This window comes from Dendrobium catenatum, unplaced genomic scaffold, assembly GCF_001605985.2.
Source record: "Dendrobium catenatum unplaced genomic scaffold, ASM160598v2 fragScaff_scaffold_536, whole genome shotgun sequence".
Classification (NCBI taxonomy): domain Eukaryota; kingdom Viridiplantae; phylum Streptophyta; class Magnoliopsida; order Asparagales; family Orchidaceae; genus Dendrobium; species Dendrobium catenatum.
The window spans coordinates 1348954-1375164 of NW_021318998.1; the positions used below are offsets into that span (position 1 = coordinate 1348954).

The 26211-nt window shown below is 33.3% G+C and overlaps 1 protein-coding gene across 2 annotated transcripts; it reads right to left on the bottom strand.

Moving 5' to 3' along the window:
- Nucleotides 1-5296: 5296 nt before the first annotated feature.
- LOC110107960 (ATP synthase mitochondrial F1 complex assembly factor 1) lies at nt 5297-19181 on the bottom strand. Of its 2 annotated transcripts, XM_028694667.1 has the most exons (6): nt 18998-19181; nt 13994-14093; nt 8536-8984; nt 8379-8458; nt 8228-8286; nt 5297-6044 (listed from the first exon to the last, which is right to left on the bottom strand). In XM_028694667.1, the coding sequence occupies exons 3-6, from the start codon at nt 8869-8871 to the stop codon at nt 5740-5742; spliced, it is 780 nt and encodes a 259-aa protein (XP_028550500.1). In that variant the 5' UTR covers nt 8872-8984; nt 13994-14093; nt 18998-19181; the 3' UTR covers nt 5297-5739. The 2 variants fall into 2 exon arrangements, with proteins under 2 accessions (XP_028550500.1, XP_020694072.1); XM_020838413.2 differs by lacking the exon at nt 13994-14093.
- Between the last annotated feature and the right edge of the window lie 7030 nt (nt 19182-26211).

Sequence of the window (26211 nt, forward strand, 5' to 3'; positions counted from 1 at the left end):
ATAAATACCACATATATCAGAGAAAAAATATAATAGATTTCTCTAAACCCTTATGTCTTCCATCAAGAAAAATATTATAATTCAGACCCTTATGACTCTTTGTGCTAGTATATCAGAAAATATGTTATTGTTAAGTGAAAATTATGTAGTATTTTATTATCTTAAATTTTAGTAAAAATATTTATTTTTTGTTGATGTTGTGCAGGAAAAACTCAAGAAATTTTAAAACAAATCACAACTGTTGAACCAGCACTGCAGCATCCAAACCATCAACTCTGAAGCGTATGTAACACCCTGATGCCAGATCAGGACATTGCGACACCATAGCCTCAAGAAAAATGATAATTAATTCAATGCCTTGATGAAGCCAAGGCCAGCTTTGCAACACTACATAATGTGAAGCTAGATAGTAATGTTAATTTAGTTCTATTTCTAACTATATATGTTGAGAATATTATATATGTTATTTTGGACTTTTAATTTTTGAATCAGGATGTAAATATTGATATTAGTAATGCAATTATATTTTTTTCTATTAATTATTTATTTTCTTCAATACAATTAATTATCTATAGCTGTCAAATTAATATGATTGTAAATGGATAAATATTGGTTGTTAATGAAAGGAAAAAAGAGAAAGAGAATAAAAATGAAATTCTTTCACTTTAGATCTTAAGGTGAGATATAAAGATACTTGCATAGCACCTTATATCATTTAGAAGATACTAAGACACCTACTTGGCCTTATGATCCTTAGATGGCACAAGGACCCATTTTAATATCCTATAATTTATTTTGCCCATGATTAACATAAAGTCATCATAGGATAAATTTAGGACCAATTTGGGCTTAAATGGCTTTGACAAATTTATACTTAGGTAGCTAACCCCTAAGTAGGTGGACCCATTTAGCCATGTCCCAACTAGATTATTGATTCAATATGACCAAATTAAAAGTTAGGCTAGCTTAACATAATTAAAATGTCCTTCAAAATTAGATTGACCTAGGATAAGGAATCTTCTACTCTATCTTGGACTCATGACATATATATATGATTATGAGCCATATGTGGCCTCCCTTATATGATTTCAAGCCATTAATAAACCCAAAATTTTAAATATCTTTGACCCAACTGAGGTATGAATTACTAAATAACCCAATTGGCTTAATTGGTCCATAGATAGACTCGAATGGACTTAGTATCAATCCCTTCAACTTTTGATTAACCCATGGGCCTAGCTAGATTTTCCTAATACTATATTAGCTCTATACTAACAATACATAACACAAGCCCAACTTAATATGTCATATTATGGTATGAAGTTTTGGCACGATCAAATTGACCTCATATGGAACTATGCCCAACATGAATTAGCCTATTTGAGTTTGAATTAACTTAGCTAGGGTAGACTAGATCTAACATAGATATATGCTAACCCATTTTAACTCAGTTTAACCTAGTGTGTCCAATTTGATCAAAGTAGTTTGACTTATGTGAATTGGTTTATTGCCCCATCATAACACCTATAGGAGGACTAAAGACCTATTGGACTATACTCTAGGTTCATTTGACCTAGAATAGACTTTAGTTAGCCCAAGATATCCCCATTGATCCAAAGTGGCCCAATTTTGTTAGACATAACTCAATTTAATCAAATTATGCTTGAACTCTCGGCCCATCTGATTCTAAATGTCCCTAAAGGATCAACAAATCCACTACTTTAACCTAGGATATGATTAATTGAACTTAAACCTAACTTGATCCATTAACCAAATTGTTCAAATGGGGCTTGATTTAGGCAACATTAAGCTCATTTAGCTCACCCCAAGATTACCCTTGACCTAACATAGACCCAATGTGGTTGGCCTAGTTTAAACTAATGTTGATTCAATCGATTAGCTTGATTGGGATAAACCTAATTAAGTTTTTAAGTTAAGAGTATCCTTGAATGTACTCTTAGAGGGTGATTTATTATCTAATTAAATTTTGTCACACTATTTTCCTTTCTCTTAAGCTTAAGTTCAATATTTTGTAGTCCTCCTCATGACCAATGCTAAAAAGTAAACCCCAAGGGATAGTCTCAACTAGCATTGATACTCATGGAGATCCTTTTGAGTCTTACACTCAATTACACTCCTCTAATCTTTATAAGTCGAACATTTAATCATGTTGAGTTCAAAAGCTTGAAATACTCTCCCTCAAGCATTCCAAAAGCTCCCTTAAACCTTGTTAAGCAATATTAGTGTCAAATAAGTTGAAATGAAGGTTAAGTTGGTGCATGTGATCCACTACACACCAAACCAAACCTAGGAATTCCTCATCTTCTTTGTGCTCGAAAACTTTAATCTAAAATTCCTCAACTTTTGATTGATATAACTCATGTAGCCATTTCAAAACGCATACTTTGAAGCCTCATTGAGGATATGGTTAGGAGAGTTATGCAAAGAAAATCAAAGAGAGATTTCACTTGTGTCACATTCTTCTCTAATCAGGGAATATCAATGAACCATCTCGTAAGCTAATTAGAACACCAACTCAAGTAATGACTTATCCTCCTTAACTTGACTTTGTGTAGGATTATCATGAAGACACACACCATACGCTATAAATGCACCCTTTGCAACATCAAAAAATATAAAAAGTATTTTAAAATATAAAATTGAATTCTATTTGAACTGGAGTGCTGTGGTGCTGAGTATGTTAACATTAGTAGTACTATGCTTGAGAGTGCATCAACACCAGAAATTGCCACCACAGTATTTGAAGCTCTGTTCTATAATTTTTCTGAATTCAATAGGCATCATTGCGATGTTAAGCGACTAATAATATTTTTATATATATTAAATTCAAAACCCTAAGCACTAAAGCACCTCAGCCGTCCCTTTCTCTCTCATTTGGCTTGCTTGCTTGTGAAGGAAAGGGAGAAGAGGAGGAAAATGAGAGGAGAGACGAAAGAGAAAGGGGACCTTCAGGACTTTCATCTCCATCATTTATATTATGAAAGTTACTCTACTCCTAACAAATAACATTTACTCTGCATCTATTTTCAATGAATCTAAGTTTAATATGTTTCTCTCTCCTCCTAAAAGTGATAAAAAACATATCTCTCATTTTAATAAATTTTTACCGCATAAGATTCATTAGTTGACCGACTTATTTTGAACTCAGTTTGTCTGATTAGCGATATTAATTGAATCTGATCTAAGTAAGTTTGGATGTGCGCATAGTATAAATGCATGTTATTCACATAACAAAACATTTTTATTTTTCTTCTAATTTATTGAATCATTTAAAATATAAATATAAATAAGATTTATTAGTTCCATTGTTATCTGCATTATGCTTTGTCTGTCATTATGAAGTTATAAGGGGTGTTTCTGCAAAAATGTAACATTTCCAGAATGCTCTGCCGAGATACTTCTAGATTGCATTGCATTTATCATTTTTATCGTTTTTATATCTAGAAGTTTCCAAGATAATCGGAGGATTGTAAGGCTTAAATTGAGCCACGTCACCAAAATAATGTCTATTAAATTATTGCCTGAAATGTTTGGTGCGAAATATGAAGAAATTATGCTTTAATCTCATCCGTCCAAAACCCGATCAACGGTCCCTGTACCTGAGATCAGCGACACAAAGCAAATGATTGTTCTAAATTCTAAATTTCTAATAGCATAATTTGGGCCGTAGGGATGATGCCATCGTCTATAAAGAGAATATTTTAGAGACCCTTTGGCTAAAAGTATTTAAAATTTTGGAGAATTTTAAATATTGTGTAAAAATGAATTTATTCTATTTTAAAATATTTCATGATATTTAATTAAGTACAGAATAAATTCATGAAATTAAATTTTTATTTTTGGATTGTTCAGGGGCGGAACCCCATTGTGTCCGGGGGCAATTGCCCCGCCTCAAAAAATTTTTTTTTACTTATTATTAGATTCTTTAGATGATTTGACTCTAAATCTATGTTTTAGTCTTTATATTATTAGATTCTTTGGATGATTTGTCTCTAAATTTATATTTTAGTCTTTATTATAAAGGTTTTAAGACAATTGCCCTCCTAAAAGTTTTAAAATATTATGGTCCTTAGGCAATTGCCCCATGTATGATTAAACAGATTATGTAGAGGTGTTATTATCAGGGAATAATGAACCATATACAAAGAGAAATAGTAAATCAAAATTTGTTCCAGGAGTGCTGCCCCTTGACCCTGCGACCTGAACCCCGCTAGGGGACGCTGCCCCCTTGGATCCCCGATATATCTGTCAACATTTACTTATAAGTTTGCCCCCACTTGAAAATTATAGCTGGTTCCACCCCTGGTTGTACAATAAATTCATATTTTTAAAGCTTTAACACCACCAAGAAGTGGTCAGTGGAAGAGATCAAAATCAATGGATGGTCATTAGTAGTGGTCAACAAAAAAATAACTATTTGACATTTTTTTTTATTTTTTTATGACTCTTTGATATTCAAAAATATGTGGAGGCGTCATTACATAAATAATGATTCAAGGAGAGTATAGACAATAAAGAAGTCCAACATTAGCAGTGTCAAAAAATGATCCAATTTGAACCCGACATAAAAAAATTTGATTTTATTTTGATTCCTTTAATAAATGGGTTGACTTCAAGTTGAAACACAAACCTAACTAAAAAATGACATTTCTAATACTTTTTTTCCTTGGATTCTTTTACTTATAGGTTTGATATTATTTTTTATCAAATATCCTAAGCTCTATAATTGATAAGTTATAAAAAAATTTAACCAAAATGAATTTACAGGTCGAATTCATATCATTCAAGTTATTAATGAATCAAATTCAGATCCATCTTTTTGACATATTTATTAAAAAATATTTCATTTGATTTAAACGAATTCCGATCAAATCATTTTTAAGTCATACTCAAACTCATTTTAACACCCTTACTCAAATTGTCCTTATCCTCATTAAAAACAATTGTTGCATCATGACTTCAACAAGGCTCCCAAGGAGCAATTTTATAAGGATTAAACCTACATCATCTAAAATCTAGTTAGATCACATTAAAATGGGCCGAGCTTGAGTAGGCTTCGGGGTTGCTCGACTCGACTCATTAAGCAAATAAGCCTTTTTTTTAATAATGATTGGCTTGTTAACTCATTGAATCAACACTAGCTATTCAAAAGCATAAATATGCTTCAAAGTTATACATAAATTATATGATAAATATGTTGCTATACATATTCATATAAATTTGAAGGGTAATTTTCTAGAAGGAACAGAATAAGCTAAATATACATATGCCAATGAATTCAGCTCACCTAAAAAATATATAGATGAGCGACAATCAAATCATAAATGAATAAATCCACAGTTGCATGCAAATAACAATAGTAAATTAACAAAAGTGACAAACACAAAAACAAACAGAAACAGCTTTCTAAGAGGACCTTTTCCTCTGTTAACGGTCAAAAATTATTGTTGTATATTTATTGCCCTTGCATCAACACAGGCGCCTCCAAATGGAGAAATTATTCTGTGCGGATGCCAAACGTAGTTTACCATCCGAAGACCAATCAGAATGCGCCACGACAGTAATACCGAGCCAAGTACAAAGCCGCATTATCGAGTAGTACCAAACTGGATACCGAGCAGGATGTGACGTAGGGTCACGTAGCGCATTCTGATTAGTCTCTGAATGACGTTCAGTGTAAGCACAATAATTTCTCCTCAAAATGTGGCAAAATTATACTCATAAAACAGGCATTTCTAGTGCTCTCAGCACATCATTGAACTCAAACTCGTGAGTTTCTTTGTTGAACCTCTCCACAAGCCTGTACTTGACATCATTGAGGTAGAAGGTTTGAGCAGTTTCTAGAAGCCACCTTGCCTCCGAGTCACTGAGCTTGCTCGGAAGCACGACGTCCCCTCGAATGAGAACTATACCTTTGCTTTCTGCAAACTCTGTATAATGGGTGACAGTAAAATAAGGGCTGGCTTGAGTTCCTTTTGCCTTGTAATCCTCAAGCCCGGTGAAGAGCATGTTGGGCATCTGTACTGAGAAAATGAAAACATTGTGGGTAAGTGAGAGGAAATACTTGTAGATCTCAAGTAATTCCTATTAATCTTCGAGAAACAGCAATAATCTTCCACAAAAACAGAAAAACAGTAGATAATTTGTATTATTTGATGAAACATAAACGGAAAATAGCAAAATATTTCAGCCAAATTCAAGACGCCCTAACCCTAGGAAAACAAACTAATGCATACAATTCAAAAGGAACTCATTCAAATTACCTTCCCAAATCCCTCAAAACCTTTCCCAAAACGGCAAAGCGCTCTGTCTGGGCGGTCGGATCGTGTGGGAGGCGGAGAAGTTCTGCCTCTTTGTTTCGTAAGCCGGTCCCATATGGACTGACTAGACCGGTCCGGTGGACCGGTCTAACAGTAAAATATAGGTTATAAGCCTCAAACATATCACGCAAAGAATATAAATATTAGCTTGCGGTGTATCGAGGAAGTCAGTCATGGCAAGAAAAACAAGTTCTGAAAGGACATAAATGTATAGGTTCAAACAGAACAGCAGTCATGTATCAGGCATCTTTGAAGCATGGCAATGAAGGTTAAAGAAGATTAGTTGCACAGACTTTTAGGGGGCAGAAAACATGACCTTCCATAATTTATTGGATTGGTGGAGATTGAGAGTTACTTGAATCATTAACATGCATGACAGACTGAAAAAGACAAAAAGGAAAAAATAATGAGACGCAACAAGAGGAACAAAGTAGAAATTTGATAAGAACCCCATATATTACAAGCATGCATCTCTGTGTGTATATATCTTATCATGTTGAAGCCAATCAACCTATTTTAAAGATGTTTTAAAGATTTAGGTTTCGTTTGGTTATCCAGTACCTTTTGTAAAAACTAGATTTAAAAATATTGGAATATTAAGGAAATGGAGTTTTCTAACGGAGAAGCAAACATCAAAAAGCTTCTCAAAACAGCAAAAAAATGAAGTTCCCTAAAAAGCATTTCTGTAGAAGCGTTCCATCTAAATAGTGACCAAAAAATAATTTCGTCGTTTCTAAACAAAAAAAGGGTAAAAAACACCCTCTCAAACGAGGCCTAAATGATTTTATTATAGAAATTATAAACTCCGCTAGTGTTTGTTTTCAAGCCTCAGACCTTGCTCTACAACTATTTACATCAGTCTAAACTATATGAAAAAGCTTCTCTAAATTCTTCTTTTGACGAGAAAAAAGTGGAGACTGTGAAATAGTTCGGGACTTTGTCTATATTTGCATAACTAGGGACAGAATAAAATTTATTCAGCCTATATCTGATAGATAATTGCGAAACATTGGGATCCTACTATCCCTAAGACAATATTCAACCAACAAAAATTTATTTTGCTGCTATAAGATAAAGAAAATGGGCCTGAAGGATAAGATAGTGAGAATAGTTTATATGATTCATTTACTTTATAAATCAAACACCACTCACCAAAGAATCTAAGGTGAACTTGATATTTTAACCAGTTATTGATGAGTTCACATTGAAGAAAACTTGCTACTTTAACATGTCGTTGAGGAGTTCACATTGAAGAAGAGTTATACCATCAAATATAAAAATTAAAAAGATCCGCGTAATGTTCACAAATTTCACAACACAAAAAACAGTATGAGCAGGAAAAAAACATCATGAAAATAGACACAAAACAAAATTATAAGTTATAAAATCCCATTATAACTTACAAAGCCCAATTTCTTATTTAATAAACTAAATATACTCCTGATAAGAATGCTGTCTTCATTTGAAGGATCCATAATATAAAACAAACACTAGAAACCATAGTGTGGACTGAATCAAAAAGGATCAAGAAAAAGAACCAAAACCGAAGATGCGCTGCTCATTCAATCATGTACACCGAGTTACACTAATCAGATTAAATAATACAATTACAATAATCATGCCTACTCATTATGGCCGTTACTCATCAATTAACAACTAGATGGAGCCTTTTTATATCAACATGATGATACTATCACTCTCATCATCAAAGTATGAATGTAAAAATTACATAAAGCATAAAGTTTCAATTTGAAATTACATCACAAATGACACAACAAACTTTGCATGTGAAGAGAAGCACTATGGAACTTTTAAGAAAATATTGTATAAAAAGCTAATCCAATTTTCAGTAGAACAATAAGATGAGTTCAAAGAAGCTTTTTAACCTTGAATGAACATATTCGTATAGCCACTCCCTCTCCACAATGGAATAACAAAATGCCGGCTACAAGAAAACCATCCAGAAAAGTCAAGGCAAGATAATGATAGAAAATCAAACCAAATCTAACAAATGAATGGTAAAGAAGAGAAAAATACCAGGATATAGATCTTTGATCTAAGGCATGGTACAATTGTGCTTTGATGGCTGTACCAATATGACCTCTTCCCAGATGATACTATTAAACAAAGTAACAAATTAGGAATTCTAACTGCTCGTTATGATCAACAATAAATCAATTTTCCATCTACTTACATCATCCCATACAGAAATAAGGTCCTCTGGTGATTGGAATTTGGCCTTCTCAATGTCAATTATGGAATCAAGGGGCTTCCACTGCAATGGGGTGAAGCCAGTAGCAAATTTGGACCCTCGGCTAAACCCTAAAGCTACCCATTTTATGAAATTCCTTGGGACTGAATCCAGTTCTCTACCCCCCAACATGGACAGGTTGCTATTGACACCAAAATGCAGTCTACTAAGAGAGAGAAAAAAAGGAAAAATTGGAGCATGGGAATGGTGTCCAAAGGGATATTGTTGGACCAGAGTTTTCTTAGAGAAATATGAAATTATTCTCGGTAGGTTTTGCATTGTAGGAAAAGATCAATATATCAAGCTGGCGGAAACTCCTTTGCCTGTCCACAACGGTTATTTTTCTACTACCTACTACAATGACGCTATTACACACTTCAGAACATCACAAGCTGCCAAAAATAAGAGCAGTTAGTAATAAAAAAAAAAATTACAGAAATAAATATAAATTAATAATGAATGATTTTCCGGTTCTAATTAATGACAACGAAGTAAATAAAAACAAAACTGAAGAAACAAATTAATAAGGGATACTAATATAGTTTAAGTGCAAACAAAATTTAAGAGGGTAATTTTTTAAAAGGAACACTACAGTAGTCAAAATTAGGCAAAAAATTTATATTTGTTTAAATTTAAAAAAAGGAAACATAATGTCAGGTGGGTAAGATGTGGAAAAAATTTTTATTGCATACATTTAACTTTTTTTTCAATTGTTTTTATTTGAATAATTAGTTTTTTTTTTTTGCTCTCATGATATGTAGTATAGCTCTATTTTGTGATGACTTGTTTTACATTGAAAATGAAATAAAACTTTAAAATGATCATTGCCATGTTATGGACTCTAAGTATATTCGATGCATATGAATTTGCCAATCCTATTATATTCTACCATATAATGAGTATCATGGTTTTATAATTTTCAGATAAATTTGGTTGTAAGCACTAATGGTGAATCAAGAAAATTAAAATGCTACAGAGGGCTCCTCAAATCCCCTAAAAGGATGGTACTTCAACAAATCGTGTTATATGCACCAATTTTGGCGAGAGAACTATCAAACGAAAGGTAATTTCTAAACTACTACTAATAAAAAACAAAGATTTTTCCCTCCAAAAATGACATTGTATAACTGACCAGCATAAACTTCCTTTTTTTTTTTAAATTGACCAGCATAAACTTACGTGGTTAATAAAAGGCGTTTTAGAGATAAAGAGGCTTCAACTAAGGATATTAATTTTTAAAAAATGATAAGATATACAAAGGCAGAAAAGACCAGTGCCTACATAGATTGTTTGTAACTAAAAATACAACATGAAAAAAATAAATTGGTTAGAATCAAAATTTTTTTTTATTTTTAACATCCGCTGGAATTTTCTCAAGGGCCGGATGAACTTAATAATGAATGTATTCTTCGTACCAAACATATTTGGTAACAAGATAATGATGTACTTAAATAATTCCAAGCATAGTCAATTACAACAAACAAAGGAAAAAATGATAATTTCCTTACAGGATCAGGTTGGAGAGTATTACATGAGCAATTTGTTGAAAGTACACGTCACTTAGTTGGACTATATGAAATTCATATGAGATTTCAGAAGCTTATGGGGACATCATAAGAGCAATATACTATAATGCACTTTGAACAAAATGTAGGTTATCGTGGGACATTGCTACAAGATTGAAAACTCTTTGAAGATAAGTTCATAATGGAATGATTCAAAGCAGAAGAAATTTCTAATTGCAGACAAATTAGAGAAACAATGGTGATTCAACTCCTTCAAGTGCAACAACTTTTTCATTCTTCTTCAATTGCAACATCACTCAAAATCACTTACAATCATGAGTACACAACAAAACAAGGATGAAAAGATTGAGCAACTTAGAGCATGTAATGGGGGTGTAGAAAGTTATAAGTAGCATACTAGTTTCAAGAATAACCAGGAAATAGTTATTGATATTAGTGCACTATCAGAAATTAATTAGTATATTTGATGAGGTCATCGATCAACGGTTCAGACACGTATATCGCCGGAAACATCGCCGATCGATGGCCACGATTCAGAGCTTATATTTTAGTTATTCATGCATTTTCAGTTTTCAGTATTCCTGTTTTACCCTTGTGTGTGAGTGAGTCATGTTGGGGCCCCGAGGGCGATTTAGTCATTATTTATGCTTTTATTTTTTTTTTATATCTCATGACCTATATATAGGGGTCATGTATCATTGTATGAGGTTAATGAATATTTGAATGAAATTTTATGTTATCTTCTTCTTCTTGCATGAGGGCTAGAGAAGGGTGATTGAGCTCAAGGTGAGCGTTTGCAATACCCACCAGTCGTTGGAAGCGTCCTCGACTCGTGGTTCGTGTTATCTTATTGTTTTCTTTTCTAAATTTTGGTTCTCCTTTTCTCCCCACGACAATCTCACCGAGATCCATTCCTCCAACACTTCATCCAATCGTTTCCACCACTAGAATTCCAAGCTCCGCCAAAAGAACCCCACCCAACCCGTCGCCACCCCACCCCTCCTACATTAGCCCGCCGGCCATCCATGCTCCACCCTTGGTGACGACCTCCATCATCCTAGTGGCTCCTTGATTGTTGCATAGCAATGAATGAGGAAGTTACTACATTTTGAATTTCAAATTTTGAAAATTCAAAACTTTCCTTATTTAAAATCTTCCAAAAAAGGAAAGTTGAAATTGATCCAATTCAAATTCTTCACATGAGGAGTTACTAATTTTTTCATCCTATGTGCAACAACCCATTTGGAAAGTGTGCAATTGCTTCCTCATCCCCTCCCCTCTCTCCTAGCCGCCGGCCCCATCAAAGGGGAATCCCACTTAAGGCTAGTTAATGACAATTAATTCTCTTGATTCAAATTTCAAATCTCATTTAACTCCCTCCAAATTTACTTGAATCTTGAAATTAAATCAGATTTAGTAAATCTCTCCCCTCCCTCACCCATGCGCCGGCACCCAAGAGGAATCCCATAATGCCAATGTTAATGCATTCCACTAACACCATTTCAAAATTCAAATTCCAATTAATCTCCCTCCAAATTTAATTAAATCAAATTAAATTCAGATTTTGATTAAAACTGAAATTTATTTCAGAAATTATTGAGGAATTAACTTGGAATTGAATTTTTCTAAACCCTAATCTCCCCTCTTGCGACCCGCCGCCCCCACCTCCCCAGTGATCTCCTGCCGGGCTCTCTCACACTCTCCGCCTCCCTTCTTCCCACCAAAGCAAGGAGCCTCTACTACCCCATCCCTCTTAGTCCTCCTCCACTTTGAAAGAATCCCCTTACCCAAGCATGAATGCGGTATCGGAGTGGAATGCGGCGATTGAGTCTTCAACGCCGACGAAGCATCACATCCTACGCTCACGTGCTTCGACGTAGCGATTTGAAGACGAGACCACCGTATAAGAGTACTTGGAAAGAGTCGTACCCATCCTTGCGAGCATCTACGACCGGAAATTTGCAAAGCACACTTGGAGTCTCGAAGGTCAAGCATTCACGCCCGCCGCGTCATCGTCGACCTCTCCGTGGCTCAAGACCCTTGGCATCGCAACCTTCCTCGTGGCATCGTTTGGTGTGCTGAAATTCTTCTCCCGCAAAGCCTAGTCTAGTTGAGAGAGTATTTCCCCAAGGTGAACTTCTCGTTATTAAATGACGGATTGTTGTAATAGCTTTTAGTGTTGCTACTATTTTTGGTTGTCTGAAGATTTTGGCTAATCTACATACTTCTTCACCTAAGCTAGTTGATAACTACGAAATTTTGAATGATTTTCTTGCTATCTCAATAAGATATTAATTGAAATTACGTTGTCATTCACTTTTAATTCTCTTAAGAAGCTCATTCGCATGTTCGTTCTACATCAATATTCTTCTTGTATTGCATTACACATGCCCAAGTATTGCTTCCCAAAAAAATTTCTTTTACTTGTGTTGACCTTAGCTCAAATAGAAAATTACATTCAACTCATTAAACCATTTTACAAAAAACTCCACAAAAAACATTCATTAAAAAAAAGATCAATTAATGATGACCATATGAAAATAATACTAGAATAAATTTTTTAGAAAAATTAGCAACGAATTAATACGACAATAATGCTTCTACAAAATAAAATTTTTTAGCTGTGAAAAATCAAGAATAGCAATAAAAGTCTAAAAAAAATGTGTAGATAAAAATTTACATACTACGCGTCAAAATAACAAACAACCATCTAATTCATCAAATAAATTAACGTAAATCTTATGCAATACAGAAAACATCATAAATTTATGTGAAAAAATATACAAATAAAAATAAATTCATATAAATAACTCAAAAATTAAGTTTTGTAAAACTTTTTTTTTCTGTAAAATAACAAGTTAATCGTCAATGCATTCAGACACTAAAAAAAAATGCTATAATTATGAAAACTAAAATGTCCTTTTCAAGCTCATTAGGGTTGGAAGATTTTAGAATATTTGTAAATTTAAAATTAACAAATAAAAAAAAGGAGGTGGGCAAAGGACAACCCATGTGGATTGTCCACATGGTCATATTGAGTGGATGATTAATTCCCCTCCATCTCCCACCCTCAACCACTAAGTTTCTCCATGAGCAGGAAAGTTGTTCCAAACAATAAATTTATTTTGGTGTCTATTTCTTTCCCTTTGAATCCCTAACATTCATTTTAAAAGAATACCCAATTATAGTTACATTAACCTTAATCATAAGCTTCTCATCCAAAAACTCCCAATTTTAGACATGAGGCTCGTTTAGCATGGCTTCACCATGCAAACATGTAAATCACAAGGGTGAAACTATTCAGCCAACCTAAATGCGACGCTCCCCATCCAAGCCTAAGGCAATGGATTTGGGAATACTTAGGGCACAAAAGATAATTCATATCACTATCACCACCCCAAACACAACAATAGTCCCTGCTCTTTTACTTCAACTACATCAAACTCATTTTAATTGAATCATCAGTAACAATGAAGACAACAAAACATGGATGGCAAAGTACAAAACACATAAAATAGGTTAATGGGAGTGATATCTTACTCCATTGTGATTAACATTGATCCCTTGATATTGCACCCTTCTAAGAAGCGATACACGAGCAAAAGGTTTTGCTAAAATTAAGTGCTTCATATAGTTTGTGGCTCTCATGGGCCATGGTTGTTCTATAACAATTGATTAAAGTTCAAAACTAGGTGGCTCCAATTCAGAATCCATGTGATTGAGTGAGCTTATAGTGCATGGCATTTGATAATAATACAAAGTTTCCGAATGAGAGGAGTAATGGTTGATGTGAACTTTTATATGAGCGAAAAATGGTCTTGCATCAAAAGAAATAATAAGTTTTGAGTTCCTAATATACAAGTAATAGCCCTTACCCATTATCATAAGCTTTTGGGGGCAGATCAATGCCAATCTAGTAGTGCATTTGGTTTAAATTTTGGACCCCCAGTGTTCCACCATCCTAACAAAATAGAACTAAAGGAAAAGACAAGGAGCACATGAGATATTTTAAGATACATAACTAAAACCTATCACTAATTGGTCTTGAATATCAAACTACCAACAATTGTTTGCCTTCTGTGATGCAAAAGCATTGACACAACACCACAAACTTGACATGCCACAAAAATGAAACACGATAACTCTTAAAAGATATGTAGTATGTAGATGCGTGTTGAGCAAGACAAAATAAATAAATAAATACTATGATACATAATATATGATAAATATTGAAGATAAAATTATATCTTTTAAAACTATAAAAACTTCTAAATCAAACATGATAAAAAACATCATCAAAATCATAAGTTATCATCGTGTCATAGGGCTTACTAAATCGAATGCGATAAATCATAATTACTTATTTCAAATCACAATTTTGATGATTGAAGTAGGGTACTTTGTGTATAAAATATTTTCAACAAGTATGAGCTAAAAAACATCCTAGAGATGTCCAAAAAAAATTGTCGTAAATAAAAATGAGACATAACCAAATAATGTATTTGACATGGTCTACGAAAGTATTCATGCATTCGGCACAGTGTACTAAAGTATTCTTACATTTGGCATGGTGTTATAGCCTTGCAGAAATGCTTATCATTCATAAGCTACCTTAGACCACAATTGCACTCTTCCTCTCACACTCTTTTAAGTTGTTTGCAAGAGCCACTACCATCATTACAACATTCTTGAAAAGTGGAATCTGTTTGTTAGAAAAATTCATAGGGTTAACAGCTTTATAAAACCTATAACTTGGGCTTCCATTTGCGCCATTTTACCTCTTATTAAGAACCCTTTGCATCACCAACCCAATCATACTAAACCTTAGGTTGACCTATACAACTCTCACATTGGATCATCTCAATCAGGAAAAGTCGAGAAAAAAAAAAAAGAAACAACGAAAAAGATAAAGATGGTCTCCATTAAAGAAAGACCAAGCCAATCAAAAGAAGAAGAAGAAGAAGTAAATAGGAGATGAAAATAAAATTAAAATTTAAAAGGAAATACCTTTTTAACTCAAGAATCATCCAAAGTTCATTAAAAAACTCTAATTAAAATGTTTAAGGGAATGGCCTTGAGATATAGACTAATAAATTATCATAAAAATAAAATAAAATGACATAATTTGATGAATATTGATAATTCCACAAATGAAAAAAATAACAACAAGATAACATATGGCTCATAATGTCATAGATAAACACATAATTAAAAGAAAATTAATGACACTAAACCGTGAAATAAATAACTTCATGATATACAATAAGCGATCAAATAATACGAACACCAAAATTAGGCCTTTGGTGTGTCATTGCAAGGATTTTCTCCAAGAGAAAAGAAATACAACATTGCCTGGACCATTTTAAGAAGTCAGTTGGACAAAAATGATTGGTCCAAAAGTCAACCAATCTATCAGAATGAAATGAATTGAATTATCACCAATCAGCTCATGAGCTCTTTTGGTTCATCTCTTTTAAAGGCAATGCTTCTCCAGTTCTTCCACCATCAACTATGAAAAGCTCTATTAAAAATGAATTTTGGTGGTAGAAGCCATTAATGGTGGAGATGGCTAAAAAGGTGAACACTTTTTAAAGGAAAAAAACATGGAGGAAGTTAGCATTGGGCTGCCTTTGCCACTATAGTGCCTCCCTTATGCAAGGAAGCTAAGGTCAATTGAAAATGACTGACCGATCATAAGTAGTGTTATTCCACCCATGACATTCATGTCTTCATTGGACTTAGATTATAAGGATATTTTTCATTGCATCTTTTAATGTAATTTTAATCATGAAACATATATAATCATTACCTGTAGCATCATAAGCACTAGTCTTATCCTAACCATTTGGGTTTGACATTATTAATCCTTATTTTTCATTTGCTATTGTTGAGTGTTACATTGGTCATTAAATCTATTACATCCAAATGTTTTTACACAACTTCAATCCGTATTACATTAAAAGAGACCTATCTTCTAAAAATTGAACCATACCAATTACAATGATAGAGCTTTGGTGCCAAATGAGAATATCTGTTTCTTCATTTTCTTTTCTTTCCAATCTCTATTCCAAAGTTCTATAAAATTCACACTCCAATACAACCAGTGCATCATTATAACATATTGAAAAAAAAACTCATTTTGATACATGAACTAAAAACACAAGAGTCAATCATTTCTTTTCACACAAAGTAATAGGACTTTTTGGGGCCATTTTATGTCCACATAAGTCTTTAGAACTGATTGATGCAATGTTTGAAAAGCAATTTTCAGTGATATTTGTTTCTTTTATATGAGCTCACTTCTTGCAACTTTAATTATAAGCTTTAGTTTTATCTGACAACTCATAAATTACAATATTAAATAGAAATAGTATTATAATCTAATCTTCTTTCAACTATGTGTTCTTTTATTGCTACATCTTGCAAATACAAAAAAATGGAAGTGACTTCGAAATACTCATAAATGAAACTAACTTCTCATGCCTCACTGTCATTCATCTTCATCCAAACAAATATTGCAACTCACTTTCAATCAATTCTGACCACTAACAAGCTGGCCTTAGCAGAAAGCAACATATTGCAGGTGAAGCCAGAAAGACAACAAGCCTAGAATTTCTCACAATAAATTCGAGAAAGTATATGATCTCCTCAATCAGTTAGGGGCTGCTTGGTAACAGGAGTAAACCAAAATCATGCCAAACAGCAAAGAAGCCAACTTTAAATCCTACAGTCTATTAAATCCCGTTTCTCACCCGTTTTACCTTAAACCCCAGATATCATAGATACAGGCATTGGATGGATTTAACCTAAATCATCAAGCCTCACGATTTCTTTTTCGACTTCAGACGCCGCTGGCTCCGTCCATGCCTTCTTCCCTCCAGCGAGCTCCCGTCCCTTGCATTCTTTGTCGTTGAGGGCTCGGAGAATCAATGGGAAACGGACCAGGGTTTCGAACTAAGTTTATAATCCGCAATTTCTTATTTTATTTTTATAAATTTGTCGATTTTTTATTTTGTTATTATTAATTAGACATTATTTCAGTAAAATATATTAATTAAATAATTAACTTTATTTTTATAAATAATATTAATTATCTAAAAATTAAATTGAAATATTAAATTTACAATCATAATTATATTATTTATATGTTATTTATATATCTAATCCTCAAAATATATTCTTTTAAACGTCAAAATAGTCTCTTTGTTTACCCCTTCATCTTCCTTTCCTTATAGGATGTTATGCAACATGATTTATATTGGATTTAGCATTAATTCTGCCAAAAGTGATTTGAGAATCCAGCAAATCTCATGGTGAGATAAATCCGCCATTAGCTTATTTTTTATTATAAATCTTAGATTTATTAAATTTCGATAAATTTAGGGGATTTGGCCAAAGAAGCATGCAAATAAGAGAAAGATGATTACCTTCGCAGCGGCCAAGCTCCCGTCATCTTTAAAGGAGGCAAAGAACGTAGTCAAAGGGGGCAAAGGAGGAACGTCATTGAACGATTGCAACTTTCAATTGATAGGAATACCAACAACGTTGTCGAAGGAGACAGACGCATTTAAACCAAGTAGTAGAGAAGAGTAAAAGCAAAGCAGTAAGGGACTATATGGTTGGCTAAAGAGGAATGCAATGTAAAAAAGAATATTTGGAGTTGTTTGATGGATGTAAGGTAAATGTAGGTGATTTTTTTTTAATTAAGAAGTAATGAATGTTGTGTAAAATCTAAATATGGCGGTGGTCGACGACATTTGGTAGCGGGTAGCAGCCACGAGCTGGTGGTGGCAGTCAACGAATAGCAGCTGGCGACGGAGACTAGCAGTGGTGGTTCCTACAGGGTGGCAACCGGCAATGGTTGGTTTTTCATTGCATCTTTTAATGTAATTTTAATCATGAAACATATCATCATTACCTGTAGCATCATCAGCATTAGTCTTATCCTAACCATTTGGGTTTGGCATTATGAATCCTTATTTTTCATTTGCTATTGTTGAGTGTTACATTGGTCATTAAATCTATTACATGCAAATGTTTTTACACAACTTCAATCCATATTACATTAAAAGAGACCTATCTTCTTAAAATCTAACCATACCAATAACAATGATAGAGCTTTGGTGCCAAATGAGAATATCTATTTCTTCATTTTCTTCTCTTTCCAATCTCTATTCCAAAGTTCTATAAGATTCACACTCCAATTCAACCAGCGCATCATTATAACATATTGAAAAAAAAAAAAAAAACTCATTTCAATACATGAACTAAAAACACAAGAGTGAAACATTTCTTTTCATACAAAGTAATAGGTCTTTTCGGGGCCATTTTATGTCAACATAAGTCTTTAGAACTGATTGATGCAATGTTTGAAAAGCAATTTCCAGTGATATTTGTTTCTTGTATATGAGCTCACTTCATGCAACTTTATCATGTCAACTTTTATCTGTCAGCTCATAAATTACTATATTAAATAGAAATAGTATTCTAACTTAATCTTCTTTCAAATATATGTTCCTCTATTGCTACATCTTGCAAAAACAAGAAAAAAAATGAAAGTGGCTTCGAAATACTCATATATGGAAAACTCACTGCTCATGCCTCACTGTCATTCACCTTCTTCCAAACAAATATTGCAACTCACGTTCAATCAATTCCGACCACTAACAAGCTGGTCCTAGCAGAAAGCAACATATTGCAGTTGAAGCCAGAAAGACAACAAACCTAGAATTTCTCACTATAGATTCGAGAAAGTATATGATTTCCTCAATCAATTAGGGGCTGCTTGGTAACAGGAGTAAACCAAAATCGTGCCAAACAGAAAAAATGCCAACTTTAAATCCGACAGACTATTACATCCCGTTTCTCTCCCGTTTTACCTTAAACCTCAGATATCATAGATACGGGCATTGGATGGATTTAACCTAAATCATCAAGCTTCGCGATTTCTTTTTCGTCTTCAGACGCCGCTGGACCCGTCCATGCCTTCTCCCCTCCAGCGAGCTCCCGTCCCTCGCTTATTTGTCGTTGAGGGTTCGGAGAATTAACGGGAGACAGACCAGGGTTTCGAACCAAGTTTATAATCCGCAATTTCTTATTTTATTTTTATAAATTTGACGATTTTTATTTTGCTATTATTAATTAGAAATTATTTCAGTAAAATATATTAATTAAATTGATAGGAATACCAACAATGTTTAATTAATATATTTTACTGAAATAACTTAATTGTTCGGAGGAATGTCGTTGAACTGTCGTGACTTTCAATTGATAGGAATACCAACAATGTTGTCAAAGGGGACAGACACATTCAAACCAAGAAGTAGAGAAGAGTAAAAGCAAAGCAATAAGGGACTATATGGTTGGCTAAAGAGAAATGCAATGTAAAAAAAATATTTTAGAGTTATTTGATGAATGTAAAGTAAATGAAGGTGAATTTTTTTTTTTTTTATTAAGAAGTAATGAATGTTGTGTAAAATCTAAGTATAGTGGTGGTCGACGACATTTGGTAGCGGGTAGCAGCCACGAGCTGGTGGTGGTAGTCAACGAATAGCAGCTGGCGACGGAGACTAGTAGGGAGACTAGTAGTGGTGGTTCCTACAAAGTGGCAACCGGCAATGGTCGATAGCGATTATGGCTGGTAGTGGGGGTCAAGCTTGCTTGCTTGTGACGTAAATGCTTCTCGCTTAAAACTATGAGAGTTTGGTTTACTTAAAAATGAACTTATATTTTATCATTATTACTTTACGTTAATTTACTTTGTATTTCTTTTTTATCCAATCAAATACTTAGATTTTCAAAACCCTGCACTTAAAATACTTTATACCACACTTTTATTCCAACCAAAAAGTCCTAAGTAATAAGCAATTAATTAGTTATTTATAATAATAATTCAATAATTAATAAGATAATTATAAGCTAAAATGGAAATTAAACAATTATTAAAATAACATTTTAATAAATAATTATATCATTAGTACTATAATTACTAATTAATTAATTAATCATAAACCTATGGAAAACAATCAAATTATGGTCAAATCACCAAGCCACCTAAGCACCCCCTTTCCTCCAACAAAACCTGCTTAAAGCCAACCCAAATCCCTCTTGAAGGAGCCCTAATGCAGCTCTTAAACCAAGCCAAGCCTTGGTTTAGCCTGATGGGGAAGAAGAATGTGGTTCCCCATCCCATGAACCAAAAGAGGTCTCACTCAATCCCCATACTTTCCCCTGGTTTCTAACAGCCTTGGGACACATGGAAAACATCCAATCAATGCCCCAAATCAATCCCAACTCTCCATTCAAAAACTAATAGATTAGGATGGGGGGATCTAACCTAAGGGCTGCATTCACTCAAACATTTTATCTCAGGAGCCTACAGCTCTCAGAACCTCTCCCATAGCTTCTCCAGCATCCTTTCTACCTCCTACCATCATTTCCCAACTATTTCCAAACCCCCAAACCTTATTTTGGTGAAGAGAGAGGGTGGTAGTGAAAGAAAATGAAGTTTGCAACACAACTTTTAATCCAGTTACAACAAGCTGGAGGAGTCTTTTGCAAAGTTGGAGAGGACATCAACAGAAGCAAAAAGAGTCCAAGACCAACAAAATCCATCCACTGATTGGTGAGGTATCTTGACCTTTAGTTAAAATTTTAATTTAAAACTACTCAAAATTACAATGCATGGAGCCTCCAAACTCCAGACAATGAAAATTTATGTTATCATGAGCTTATGTTTCAAATTTCATAGTATTTGGACGAGCATTTTTAAAGTTATAGATATTTGAAATTTTTAGTTCATTTTGAACTAAGATGGCTCAGATTTGATATGAGCCATCCGATCGCCCGTTCAGTCCTATCGGACGGCCCAAAATTGGCCACATCACCCATCCGATTTCGCACATTTTCCTCTAAAAAAAGCCTTTGTCCTTCTGCACTCAGCTGAAGGAGATGCCTCACCACTAGCCTCAAGCTAGTACAAAAGTTTTCTCACCAAGAATTTCCATAGCTCTTACAACCAAGAACCCTCACTCTAGCAAAAGTGAGGAAATAAGGATATAGAGTAGAAAGAACAATCTTTGTGCATCCTACTTTCTAAGCAACCTTTCAAGAGATTTCTCACAATTAATCCTATGTTTCTTATATTCTCTTCATCTCATAATAGAATGGGTCTCTTCAAAAGCTGCCTCTCAACTCTTTTGAACTCCTCAAGAGAGCTTGAAACGTCCAACAACTTGTGTTAAAAGTCTCTAAAAGAGTATTTATATGATGCACATTGTACTGTCCGGTTGAGATTTGTCCAAACAAACTCTCAGTTTATTCTAATTATACGATAAGTATCGTATCATATGATCTATACAATGATGGCAACTCAGAGCATTGGATTTATATGTTCAAATGGAGTTTGACCAAACATGCTTTCTATTTATTCAGATTGTGCCATTGGGATCGTACAGTACAAAACTTTGATTCATTCCCTTGATTTTAGGTTCTCAAATAGGTAAAACATAATGTACGAATTAAAGTTTCGTGTTGTACAAAGTATTTAGTCCATAATGAATAGTTCAAATTTTGAATTTACATATTTTTAGGAATTTTACGATTTTAATGATTTCAATTGAAATAGCTGACCGTCCAGTATGATCTTCATTGCATTGTAAAATTATGCAAAATTTCAATTTTGATTTTAGTTAGTTAATCCCACTTGATTTTTCATAATTTATAAAATTGACATTCAAATCCTACAACAAAATTAAGTGAGAAATTCAAATGCTTTTATGAACTCTATTTAATTTTACATCACCCCTTGTGTGTGTGACTTTTCAACCAATTTTATGCCTAAACATACAGAAAAACTCAAGAAAAATAAAAATAGAATTTATAAGTTGGCAAGCTTTCTGATTCTTGGTCTTCTTAATATTGGCGAATTTGTTTTGTTTTCAATTCCTTTTCCTTGAGCATGTTCTTGTCTTGAATCTGTAATTTGTATGCTTCTTTTTAGAAAAAATTTCATGTGTTTTTATTGATTTTGAAAATGCATGTGATTTAGTATGAATTGAGAGAATATATATATATCAGGACAATTGAAAGTACTAAATGTATGTATGGAGTGTTGCTATTATTAGTTGTTTTGGAGGGATCAAAGGATTTTCAATTGCAATATAATTACATAATTAAGGAGTTAGCTTTGATTTAGGATTTTTTTATTCATTATGGAGATGTTTAAAAATAATATTTAAAGTTAGGTGCCTTGATCTATTCTTTTTTCATATGGCATAGCTCTAATCAGCTAAATATTTGAACTAAGTAGAAAGACAAAATATTATAGAAAATATTTTGAATAAATGGTTTTGAAATTGAAGAACGAAGTTTGAGTCTATCGTATGCAATTTTAGTGATGATCACGTTAATAAAATTTAATTGAATATTGTTAAAAGATAAAATAATGCTTAAAATGTGAAGCAAGTTTGATCTATTGTATTAAAAAATTGGGATCTTGATGAGGATTTTACTTAGAAAATTAAGGTTTCTGGTTAAAATAAAGAAATTTCTCAAGAGTATTATGGGTTAAGAAAATATCATTGAAACTCAAAATTAAGTTGTATTAAATTGCAATTAGTTGGATATATTGTATGTACTTCAGAAGGTCTTTAAAGAAGTCATTCATAACTAGTTGGATGTAAACAACAAGAAGATCAAGTATTTATCCCAATATGTGAGGTTGATTACATGAATCATTATTCTATATTGTGTCATATTAAGAATTAAGTTATCATTTAAATTTAATAAAAAAAGTAACTTCTAATACATTATAATAAAGTCTTTCCAAGTATACCTCTATCTTTCTTAAACATAGTCCAGAACTAATCCATCTACTCTCTTAATTGGGTCATGCATTGGATGGCTAACATTTTATGTGACCTAACCATCAAAAATCAACCCTCTCTAATCTTATATGCCATTGGAGCTACACGATCCAACCTTTTCACAGACACACTCGTTTCAAATTCTGTCTCTAAGAGTAAAACCACTAATCCACCTAAGTATCCTCATCTCTACAACAATTCACTTAATTTTATGCATCTTTTAATGGCCAACATTCTGAGCCATAAAGCATTACAAGTCTCACCACCATCTTACATTTTTTTTTCCCTTAAGTTTGAGGGATACTTTTCTGTCACACAATAAATCCATCACTTTCCTTCACTTCAATCATCCGATTTAAGTTCTAATAATATCACCATCTATTCCACCATCACTTTGAACAATAGACCCGATATATCTAAACCGTGTACTCTTTTTTAATGATTTGATCAGCTAGAGTCACAATCTTCCCACTAGATTCATTTCTACTAAAATTATAGTCAATATATCCGGTTTTAGATATACTCAAACAAAAATTCTTAAACTCTAAAGTTGACCTCGATAATTCAAGTTTTCCTTTAACTTTCTATCTAATCTTATCAATAAGAAGAATATCATTGATGAAAAGCATACACCAGGTTACATCCTTTTATAAATGTCTAGTAAAAACATCCATGACTAAAACAATATATATGAGCTTAAAGCTGATCCTTGATATAATCCAACTAAAATAGGGAAATACTTGGTCAAATCACTTTGTGATTGAACACAAGTAAAAACTCCTTTATACATATCCTTAACGACTTGAATATAAACATTATCAACTCCTTTCTTTTCTAGAACTCTGAAGAGCACTTCTCTTGTAACTTTATAATATGCTTTCTCTAAATTTATAAATATCATATGTATATTCTCTTTATACTTGTCCATGAAACTCCTCAATAAATGTATAGCTTCCATAGTAGACCGACCAAGCATGAATCCAAATTGATTTTGAGAAACATTAGTAACATGTCGTAACCTATGCTTAATTATTCTCTCCCATAGTTTTAATGTTTGACGCAACTTTATTCCTTTATAATTCACACACTCTTCTGCATTACTTTTATTCTTAAAAATATGAACTAACACATTGCTCCACTTATCCGATATCTTTTTAGTTTTTAGAATAATATTAAAATGCTTAGTAAGCCAAAAAAAAAAAAAAGATATCTTAAGCAAATTTTACACCTCTATTTGAATATATCAAGTCTAAATGTTTTTTATATCAAATCTATCTATTTTTTCGCACTTCATTTTGTTTAAACTTTTCTAAATTCAGTTTTACTAATACAATAATAAAAATAAAATCTCTACTATCTTTTAGGGTGTTAAAGTCCATAAAGTTAATCGTATTCTCACATTCTTTATTGAAAAGCTTATAGAAATGTCTCATCTACCAATTTTGAATATCCTTTTATAATAAAAGCACTTTTTAATTTTCATTCGTAATGCACTTCATTTGAACCAAATCCTTATTTTTGTTATCTCTTTGCTTGGTTAACTTATACATATATCTTTGTTCTCATTAATATCGAATCTATTATATAAATCATTAATAGCTAAGTTTTTTGCAGAGCATCTTTCTTTCTTAGACTCTTAATGGTGTTTATATCCTTCCAAATTTCTTGAGCATTTATATCTAAAATATTTTTTACAACAATTTTTTTTTATTTATCTTTTTTTTGTGTATTTTACTTCCACCTTGATCCCGCGACCTGATCGGGCAGGTCGAACCCAAACCAGGGGCACTGCCCCTTGGACCCCCGACATATCTGAGAAACGTACAACAATAAATAAATAGGGGTCGAGAGGCAGCGCCTCGAAACAATTTTTTATTGTAAGGTTATTTATGAAAAAAAAAAAAAACTCTACCCTTTGACTTATAAATTTGCCTCCCCTAAAAATTAAGACCGGATCCGCCCGTGCAAATGATTGTAACAAAATGGGTTTGCTACAAGTATATGACTGAGATTAAATGAACTGCTGACATGCAGAGAATCAGTCGAGTGGAGCAGGTTTGCCACCGTGGGTGCCTCAGTCCGGAGTAGTGGTTGTATTAGTAGCTTTATCAATGAGGAATTTAACTTTCTTTTTCACAGATGGCCGATTATGGCCCAAAAGCAAGAAATTCGAAATGACACTGAAAAAACAACTAATTTGTTTGCCTTCCTTTTTAACAAGCCTTGACCTCCCTTCTCCTTAGCTAGCCAAGCTAGCAGGCTAGCTTCTTTATGCTACTATGAATCACAGATTTGAGCAAGGGAGAAATTACTCAGTCGAAACTCAGTTAAGAATCAAAAGGAAAATTATCAGCGAAGTAGCTTTTGATATAATATGATGAACATAGCTAGTAATTTACTGAGAAAAAATGTTGCTTAATCAATGAAATTGAATGATGTGGTTGTCTTAATCAAAAGGAAAACTTACTAATCTACCTATAAATGGTAATCTAAGAATGATGCAGTGGTTGTCATAATACTCATCAGCAATCACCAAATAAGTATCACCCTCATAAGATGAAATCTCCTTGAACTTCTTCACTACTAAGAAGAGGCAAAAAGGTAGTTATTGGCCATGGTATTCTATCCTCTGTCATATAGCATATTGAAATCATGATACAAGCGAAGCTGTTTGGCATGATCTGAGCTAATATTGCTATTAAAATTGATTATATCAGCTTGTTCTCCACATCGTGGGAAGAATAAGATGAGTTTGAATTGATCTTGATAACAACACAAGTTGTCCTTATCATTATGTTAGGATACTTGCATAGCTCCACAACAAAAATCTGGAAGGCAACAAATTTTTTGTATTTCAAATAATTTGACTTCCACATCAGTCACATTAGTACTCGTGCATGTTAATCATTCTGCATAAGCTCTTTCTATGATTGGAGAAATTATTACGTGTGGTTACCGAACGGTCTGGAGGCTAATCAGAACTTGCCAAGCCATTTGATACACAATGGTAAACAATGATGATATATAGTGTATTGATGACATGTCACATCCTGATTGGCCTCCAGACGGGATCCGATAACTGCACGTAATAATTTCGCCTATGATTGTGAAGCAATAGAGTGCATGCTCCCAATGAAAAAACTCTTAAACATTTATAACATTAATCAGAACAACTACTTGAATTCAATACGGATACAGCGTATAGCTAAGCAAACGGGTAGCAGACA